At 51.4% G+C, this 9,799-nt stretch overlaps 1 protein-coding gene across 1 annotated transcript; it reads right to left on the bottom strand.

Moving 5' to 3' along the window:
* Positions 1 to 955: 955 nt before the first annotated feature.
* Positions 956 to 5,267, bottom strand: Klk9 (kallikrein related peptidase 9). The gene is made up of 5 exons (XM_051174349.1): positions 5,193 to 5,267; positions 4,899 to 5,055; positions 2,711 to 2,976; positions 1,456 to 1,592; positions 956 to 1,152 (listed from the first exon to the last, which is right to left on the bottom strand). Exons 1-5 carry the CDS (start codon positions 5,233 to 5,235, stop codon positions 1,000 to 1,002), a joined length of 756 nt encoding a protein of 251 aa, XP_051030306.1. The 5' UTR covers positions 5,236 to 5,267; the 3' UTR covers positions 956 to 999.
* Positions 5,268 to 9,799: the final 4,532 nt, after the last annotated feature.

Genomic DNA, 9,799 nt, shown 5'->3' with positions numbered 1-9,799 from the left:
TGATCTGGGCTTTGAATAGCTGGTCTGAACCTCTGGGTCTGAGGAAGGAGGGCTAAGGTATGGACCCCCGAATCTTAGAGCGGAGGCTGAATCTGAAGGAGGAGGACTGGGGTCTTCTCCAGGGTAGAGGGAGCAAGGTTTTGTGGAAGGTGGGGAAGGCGTGTGTTCCGGTTGGGGACTTTGAGGGTGGATCAGCAGCCGGCCCGGGGCATGTGGGTAGGCAGGTTCGGGCGGCGCTGTGACCTGGTTTCCCCTTCCCCCTGGGGCGGCGGGACCAGCCCTGGCTGAAGTCCCAAGGTGCTGCAATAGACTTGCTGTTAGGGTCAGTATAAAGGTTCGGATGGTGTCGGTTCCCTTGCTTGCCCTTTCCTTCCCACCTATGAGCACCCTTCAGCCCACATCACAGAAGATAGGAAGTCATGGCTCCTTTGGTTTATTCTGATTCTTTCAGTGGCTCTGGGGAGATCAATACTCCCATCATCCCCTCATCAAACCTACAACACAGCCTGGGCAGAAACCCAATCCGTTGTGAAGTCCATGTACCCGGAGTTAACGTACGCCTGACATCACCAGAGGTGGAGCCAAGCGGGGTGGAGTCCAGAGAAGACATCCCAAGCGGTAAAATTTGGAGGGATGCAGCTCTTTAGTAAAAGACATTTCTTGGTGGTGATCTTGAGGGTTGGGCTACTCCAGAGAGAGGTGATTAAAGTCATGTAGCCTGGGTCAAGAGCAATGGAGGAGAGTCTCTGTTGGGCTTTGACGGGGCGTGATCTTATTATAATAGATTTGCCTGTGAGCAGAGCCCCAGAGGGCAGATGACCTAAGAGGGTAGAGTCCTGAGGCGGAGCCTAAGGAGTGGAGTGGAGGGGGCGGAGTTTCATTGTGGGGGACTGTGCCACAGAGGCTGGAGGTCTAGGGTGATAAACTGAAGCTGTGGAGTCCTCCAGTATCTTCCAGTCCTGCATCCCTCGTTCTCTCCGGTCTGTCCTTAGCATGGACTCAGTTTTCTTCCATGGTTTTTTGGACCCAGTCCCGGTAGTGGCATACGCTGGTGTAGACAGCCGGTCTCCGGGGTCTGGAACAAGGCTCGGATCCCCCAGAGACTATACCCGCCAGGGTTCCATTGCACACCAGGGGTCCCCCAGAGTCACCCTGGGAATGGTGAAGATCAGAGCAGTTAGTTGGGTCTGTTCATGAGAACCGAAGCTTCCTTCTGAGAAAGCCTTCTGCTTCCTGCCGTTCAACACCCCAGAGGCCTGGTTTGCAGTCTCTCCTCCCTCAGACCCAGGAATAAAAGCTTACAGACCTCACGCTCATCCCATCACATAACACCCTTGACTCCCAGAATCCCCTAGAACTCAACCTGGGATCCTTAGGTCCTGGAGTCTGTGCTTCCTGCGTCTCCTGCCCTAAGGTCTAGAAAAAGACCTCCATCTCCCTGAAGGGGTTGCTCACCTGGCAGGAGCCTCGTCCGCCCTCCCACAAGCCAGCACACAGCATCTTCTCAGAGATGTGCCCTGGATATGCCCAGCGACAGAGCCTGTTGTCCAGAATGCTGATGTTGGCGCACTGCAGTGTCAATGGGTACTGTACTGTTGGGAGAAAAGGCAGAGGATGGTGCCAGAACCCTCTAGAATCTTCCCTGCAGCCCTTCCTTCCCCAGGACTCCTGCAGGGCCACAGGGCCAAGACTCAAAGATGGAGGTAAGGGATGTCAACCCAGACAGTCACAAGGCTGGAGAAGAACAGATGTCTAAGACGGGGAGAAGACCACAAGGGAGAGGGGAAGAGAAACAGGAAGATGTATGTGTGTGTGTACAACTCACAGGGGTGGGCTGAATAGAGACCAGGAAAGGAGGTGGACACCCCTGGGGGGAAACCACCATCAGAGGCAAATGGCAGGGCAGACGCGCAGAGAAAGGGGTCCAGAGGTGTTACAGGGAGCCGACATCACGGTGGGAGTACTTGGTTTCTGCAGACAGAAATCTCTGGGGTAGTCTCTACAACTACTCTGAGGGGTAGCCTGCACTATTGATCCTGACAAATGGGTACTATTTTGAGAGTGTGAACACCTTATTGCCCATTCTTTGAATTGTATTATTTACTTATACTTATATTTGTTTTGTTTTGTTTTGTTTTTGAAACAGAATCTCACTACGAAGCCTTGGCTAGGACTTTCTATGCAGACCAGGCTGGCTTCAAATTCCAAGAGATTTCTGTCTGCCTCTGCCTCCCAAGTCCTGGGATTAAGGACATGTACCATACCCTGCCTCGGATTTTCTGTGTGTGTGTATGTAGTATATGCACACGCGTGGAGTGTACACAGCTGTGTATGAGTATACAGAGGCCAACGTCTCCTGCCCTGTCATTGTACTTACTGTTCCCCTCAGACAAGGTCTGTCACTGAAGCTAGGCTAGGAGACACATTCCGGGGGGGGGGCTGGGGAGAAAAAAGAGGAGGGGATGAAGAGGAGAAAGAAAAGGAAAGAGGGAAGGACAAGGAAAAAGGGAAGAGGGGGAAGAAGGAAGGGGAAGGGGAAGGAAGAAGATGGAGGAAGAGGAGGGGGAGATGGCAGAGGAAAAAGAGGGAGAGGGGAGGAGAAAGAAGAGATTTGGGAGGAGGAGATGAAGGGAGGAGGGCAGGTGCGGGGAGAGGAAGAGCAGAGGGGTGAGTTGGTAAGAAATGAGCAGACTCGAGGGCGCATCCATACATTTGGAGCTGGACACGCTGCCCCAGCCAGAGATAAGGCACTGGGAGCCCACGGTCGGCAGGCTCTGGCTGAGGTTGAGGGGCTGTACAGCTGCACTCATCTGGACCTTCCTAGGTAGCCTGATCAGCATGATGTCGTCATTGTGGTCATTGGCAGAGAGATCCGAATTAAAACCAGGATGGGGAAAGAAATCCGTGGCCAGAAGCAGCTTCTCGGGGCCTTCCCACTGCCACAGGTGATGCTCCCCAAGGCGGACCCACAAATACCTGTGAGGACAGACCAGAGATCAGGCTGGGGACAGGTGGTTCAGTCCCTCCAATGTAGTGTACGCCCCTCCACAACCGTGCACCCTCTCTGAGGCTCTTAGCCTACTTTGTGGACTCAATCACCTTCTTTCCTACCTGATCTGGGGCCTCAGTGGTGACCTGGGTCCACTGGAACTTTGTGGATGCACGGGGACCCCACCTACCACACAAAAACAACCCCACCCCTGCCCCCACAGGTCTGGTGGCTTCTGTGGGAGTGGCTTTAAGTGTTTTCAATATGTGTATGGAGGGGGGTAGGACGTGGAAAACTTCCAAGTTTTCCAAGAGGCCTTAAGCCACTCCTACCTGTAACATCCTTTATTGCCCAGGCATTTCTTCTTGCTACAGCCCCAGAAAACTTGTTCTGGTCTCACTCCATGCTGTGGGCATTTGGGGACTGTCTTAGGTCTCCATGTCCCCTAGCATCCAACCTTTGATGATGATGATTGAAAATTCAGGATTTGGGGAGTATGCGGTGTTATTTCTATATCTGGCATCCCGAGGGTGCAGAAGCTAGCCTTTTCATGCCACTCCACTCCCTGACTCTTCTTCAATCTCCACCGCCCTGCCGGGGGGTTGCTAAATCAACACATCATCCCTCTCAGCCCTAGATGGTGCCCATCTTGGAGGGATGCATATTGGGAAATCCTGGCGAGAATGTTGTAACACCCTGGGTGACCCTGGCCAGGGGCAATGAACAGATAATTCTCTCGCCTCATGGAGTCCAGGACCCTAGAACACCCAGAATAAGGATCCTAGAGTTTTGAGAGCCTAATACCTCACTGCCCATGTTTTCTGGAGTTCTGTGATGCTCAACTTAGGGAACTGTATAGATCCACACTTCCAACATTCTGGTCTTGTTTCATAAAAAGTCTGAGATGTCAGTCCTGGATGAGTTCCTGTCATCCAGCACTCAGGAGGTAGAGGCAAGAAGAACAGGGGTTCAAAGACATCTCTGACTGCGTTATGCAGTCAGTTCAAGGCCAGCCTGGACTGTGTGAACCCTGTCTGGAAAACAAACTCCAGGATTTGAAGATTGTATTAAACCTAATGCTCAAAGATTCTAGACTCCCAGTAGGCCAGGACAGTAAGACAAGAGTTCTGTCAGTCTAGCAGTCTATAAACATTTGATTTAGAAAATGTTAGGCATCCACAGTCAAGAGCCCCTGAGAAAAGCCCTCTTGGTCCAGTGGTGGGATTCCAGGACATGAAACCCACCAGATTGATATGTTCATCAGTCTAAGCTTATAGAATTCTCTGTATTCCAAACACTGGCTGAAAAATCTATTCATTTCTGCTGTAAGATTCTATAATTTCCCTCCATCTTTCCATTCCCTCTTGTCTGTCTCTCTCTAGGTCTTTCTCCATTTATTCTCCTTTGGTCCCTTCCCTCCTCTCCCATCAATCACTTTTTTCCCTCTCCCTCTCCCTCTCCCCCTCTCCCTCTCCCTCTCTCTCTCCCTCTCCCTCTCCCCCTCTCTCTCTCCCTCTCTCTCTCTCCCTCTCTCCCTCTCTCTCTGGACAGAGTCGAATGTATCACAGCTGTTTGAGAATTCTTTCTTTACTGGAGAATGATCTTGAATTCCTGTTTGGGCCAGGATGTCTATAACCCTTACACTCTGGGGAGGCAGATGTCTGTGGATCTCTGTGTTCCAGGCAGTCTGGTCTACATTGCAAGTTCTAGGACGGCCAGGATGACACATGACCCTGAAGAGCCTACATGTTGAGTCTTAGAGTAAGGTTTCTGAGCAGGACCCTAAGATCCCTACCCTGACGTCAGACCTCTCCTGCCTCCAACTCTGAGCCCCCAACCCTCCACCTCAGCCCTTTTCCTACTCCTGTTTCCCAGCCCTCGCTGGGCCTGGTCAGCCCTGGACACTCACGGCTTGCGACAGTGGGCAGCTGTGAGTAGCCATCGGTCACTGATCAGCGTGGCTCCGCAGAGCTGTCGGGTGAGGTAAAAGAGGCCCGCCTGCCAAGGTTGAGAGTGGCGCCGGCATTCCCGGGCTCCCACGGCGCGGGTGTCGGCTCCACAGTGGCCTGGGGTCGGTGGAGGGCACAGGGGTCAGAGACAGCAGGCTGGGGGAACTCGGGGAAGAGCACGCTAGGGAGTGCAGTGGGCAGAGGACATGGCATAGGGTAGCATGGGGTTGAGGGCGCGGAGCTGGGCTTCTCACCTGCCAGGAGAGACAGCAACACCAAGGTAAGTCCCAGCTTCATGACCTTGGGCGCAGGTCCAGCAGCGGCCTGCAGCTGGGCGCCTGGCCTTCTTTATGGTAAGCCATAGAGATCTTCCTTCCTCCTCCCTGGGGCCGCCCCTGTGATTAATCAGGGTTGAGAAATGTCCCCGGGGGAGGGGGAAGGCCTGATGCCAGGGTCCTCTGGGAGGGAAGGTGGGCACAAGGGGACTCTCCATGGGCTCCTAGCTCAGCAGAATGGGCTAAATGCGGAGTGTGCTGGACCTGGGTGAGGTTCGCCAGAGCCTTGAGAGGGTGGGAGTTCGCTTCCCTTGACCTCAGGCTGTGAGATCTGAGTTCAGGATGTTCTGTGGCTTAGAGGAGGGGAGTGGGGAGAAGGGGGGAAGAGAAGAAGGAAGAGGAAGCAAGAGCAGGGGAGGGAAAGAGAGAGAGAGAGGGAGAGAGACAGAGAGAATATGAGTATGAATGTATGAGAGGGAATGAATGAATCTCTCAGTGAAGCTCTCTCCACCAAACCAAACCTGTTCTGGGACTGTGATCAGGGCTCCTTCCCTCAAGCACGCGGGCCTCTGCTGTCTGTGTTGAGAAATCTGAACCCATCTGGACTAATCCGCTCCTGTCATATAACCTTCCCCACGGTTCCAAGTACCCCAAGAACCCAGGAGCTCAGCTTCTCTGGAACCAAGTTCAAGTCTGTCTGCCTATCTCCCCGCTTCCCTCCGACCCTCCCCGCACCTTGCTCCTGCTGTATTGCTCTTACCCATCCCCCACCCCATTTGTCTTTCCTGCTTCTCCCTCCCAGCATGGGGTGAATCCCCTGGAGAGCCCAGTCTGGGTCTGACTCATTCCTGTCCCCAGTATCACCCTGTTCTGGGTGTGGCTCTCTGGAGTCCTCCAAAGGTGCTAATGACTGAGTGAATGTCTTTCTCCATATCCTTATTCATCTTCAAGACCCAACGCCCCTCTGCTGGCATGTCTTCCATGATTTCTTGGGCCAAGACTGACTTGGCCCTGACCAGCACCACACACTTTCTGCTGCCCAGGAGCCTGAATATCTGGTTGCCATCTACTCCCTATGACATTGCACTTTGAGCTGGACCATCTGTGCCCAGTTTTCTTGGGGGTAAAGATTAGATGCATGACTTACTTGTTGGAGCTGTTAAATGACAATAATAACCAAAGCTTCAGGGAGGGGGCGATGGCACGGAAGAACAGATGCTACTCTCATAAGAATGTCTGGGGAGATGGTTAAGTGGGTTAAAGTACTTGCTGTGCAAACCTGAGTTCAATCCCCAGTGCCCTGTTTAAAATACAGAGACACACATGTACTTGAACACACACAGACACACACACAGACAGACACACACACACACACACACACACACACACAGAGAGAGAGAGAGAGAGAGAGAGAGAGAGAGAGAGAGAGAGAGAATGGTTCGTGTGCTTTAAATACCAGCACAGATCCTGGGGGCTTGCTGGCCAGGCAGGCGGGCCAATCTGTGAGCTCTAGGTTCAGTGGGAGGCTCTGTCTCAAAAACCAAGGAGAGCCATTGAGAAAGCTCAATGGTTGAAGGTGCTCGCTGCCAAACATGGATTTGACCCTCGGGACCCATCTGGGGGAAGAAAGAAGTTGTGCCTTTACCTCCACACATGCACTGTGCTGGCAACACTCCGCCCCATCCCATGCATATGTGCATATGTTAAAAATAATAAGATAATAGGAAGAGGTAGGGGGGCTGGAGAGATGGCTCAGGGGTTCAGAGCACTGGCTGCTCTTCCAGAGGACCCAGGTTCAATTCCCAGCACCCACCTGATGGCTCACAGCTGTCCAGCTCCGGGGATCTGACATTCTCTTCTGGCCCCGGGGCACTGCATTCACACAGTGCACAGACATACATGGAGGAAAAATGCCCATGCATATTAAATAGATAAATTATTCTTAAAAAGTTAGACTGATATTTGCAAAAGGAAGGAGGAATGGAGAGTAGCAGAGACAAATGATGTGGACCTCTGGCCTCCACACGCACACACACATGCACACACACATGCACACATGGACAAGTGCACATACAGACACAAAACGTGCCTGCTATGTGAAGCATGTTCAGCAAACTGTCTTCTTATCCACCACAGAGCCCTGCACAGTCTTCAGGTGAGCTATTGCTCTCCACTCAGGTGTGGCTGTCTCTGAGAGCTGGGACTGGGTGCTGTATGCTAAGGACTACATGTGTGCTTTAGGAGTACATTCTAGGGGCTGGAGACATGGATCTGTGGTTAGGAGCACTTGCTGCTCTTCAAAAGATCAGGTTCAATTCTTAGCACCTGCATCAGGTGGCTCCCAATATCCCATATTGTGAATTGTAACTCCAGTCCAGAAGATCTAATGCCCTCTTCTGGTATCTGAAGGTACATACTCATCTGTGTGCACACCCACAATTAAATAACGATAGAATAGATTTTTAAAATTTATTATTTTACATGTCAATCCCAGTTCCCTCTCCCTCCCTCCTAGAATAGAGTTAGTTGGGCGGTGGTGGTGCATGCCTTTAATCCCAGCACCACATAGGAGGCAAAGGCAGATGGATCTGTGGGAGTTCGAGGCCAGCCTGGTCTACAAAGCAAGTTCTAGGACAGCTTCCAAAGCCACAGAGATATCCTGTCTCAAAAAACCAAACCAAAAGAAAAAAAAAAAAGTATGTGTTAATAGCTATCCTTTGGGAAAACAAACAAACAAACAAAAAACCACTTATTTTGTGTGTTGCAAGTGTTTGTTAGTGCTCTGGGTCATCTCAGCTACCTTCTAACAATTACATTTATTTAATTTATTTTATGTGGGCACAATACAAGACATGTGTGGAGGTCAAAGGACGACTTCCCTGTGGGTCCTGTGGATGAAACCCAGGCTTGGCAACAAGCACCTTTACCCACTGAGCCATCTCAATAGCGCAGTCATCCAGAATGGGATTTTACAAAGATTTTTAGGATTTTATTTTATGGCATGGATATTTTCCTGGATGTGTGTATGTGCGTAGTGTGCATACCTGGTATCTGCAGAGGTCCCACGAAGGCATTGGACCCCCTGGAACTGGAGCTGTGGATGGTTGTGAGCCACCGTGTGGGTGCTGGGAACGGGAACAGCCAGTGTTCTAAACCACTGAGCAAGCTTCAGTAGCTTGGATTTAAATACGAGGTTTGTTTCTGTTATTTAATATGCACGAGTCTAATGTAGCTGATATCTCTGTTTCAGGGCAGGGGGATTGAAGCAGGCAGTGTGTGATGGGGAGGAAATAAATAAAGATACAAATAGGACAGCAGGAGTCCTCATAGATGCCACAGAGGAAATGGACTGAGCCATTGAGATCAGTAACCAACACGGCAATCCAGGAAGGCCTCCTGGAGGAAGTGACCTCACAGGCACCTGAATGACAGGAATGTGAGACTTGCCTGTCTTCTGGACCTGATGAGCAACTTCCTGGGGGTAGGGTTTGGTTGGAGTCATCTTGGGGCCTGGCAGAGGACATAGATGAATTACCTCCAAACATGAGGCTGGGTTGCAAGACCCTCAGATGACACAGAGGACTGACATTTCCTGAGCATGCTACTGGTGTGGGATGGGGGAAGAGCCAACAGAAGGAAGCTAGCTGTAGGCCAGACTCCATGTTCTGAAACTGAACTTAAACCCTCTGTGGGCTCTGTGGGAACAGGGGCCTTTCCGTGTTCACTATTTTCTGTCATTCCCACACTGGGCCCGGAAGACACCAGAGTCTCAATTACATGTGTTTGGAAGTGGAAATGTGCTGATCAAGTGAACACCTTTCTCTATATCCTTTTTCTGACCAACTCTTATTCATCCTTCAAGACCCAAACTCAGTTCCCCTCTGCCAAGATGTCTGTTCCCTTTTATTAGATCTAGGCTAAGTCAGGATGCTCAAACACATTTCCCTTTCATCCGACCTCTGTGAAGAAAACCATAGGCCTTTCAGAATGAGAACATCTACCCACAGACCACATCAGGAGTAGGAAAATAATCTCTTTGACAAAACCCTCAGAGCCCCTTAACAGAAGGGACAATTTAGCAGTGGAGGCTCTGTCTGCTGGGGCTTTGAGTTGGCGTGGGTTTTGCATGGGGCCCCTAGGAAGGCTGGTGATCCAAAGTTAGCCTGGATCCTGGCGGGGCGGGAAGAACTGGTGTTGGGTGGACCCAACAATGAGACCTAGTGGTGGGGGGGGGAAGAGGAAGTGCTCAGAAGACACTTCCAAAACCTTAGGGGGAAGGGAGAATCCTATTTCCCATCAGACCTAAGGACGGGGTGGGAATGGGCAGGGTACAAAGGGGTAATTGATGTGGATGTCTAGGCACAGGTGTGGGTTCATGCAGGTCCGTCGAAAAGACTCAGAGACACTTTCTGGAATGGGTTTAGAGCCAGGCAGTAGGTGGCCCACGCCTTTAATCCCAGCACTCAGGAGACAGAGGCAGAGGCAGGTGGATCTCTGTGAGTTTGAGGCCAGCTTGGTCTACAGGACAAGTGCTAGGACTCACTACACAGGGGCAGGGAAAGCTACACAGAGAACCCCTGTCTTAG

Source organism: Phodopus roborovskii, unplaced genomic scaffold (genome assembly GCF_943737965.1).
Source record: "Phodopus roborovskii unplaced genomic scaffold, PHOROB, whole genome shotgun sequence".
NCBI lineage: Eukaryota > Metazoa > Chordata > Mammalia > Rodentia > Cricetidae > Phodopus > Phodopus roborovskii.
The sequence above is the reverse complement of the archived record's forward strand: the minus strand, read 5'-3'. Positions and strand labels throughout refer to the sequence as shown.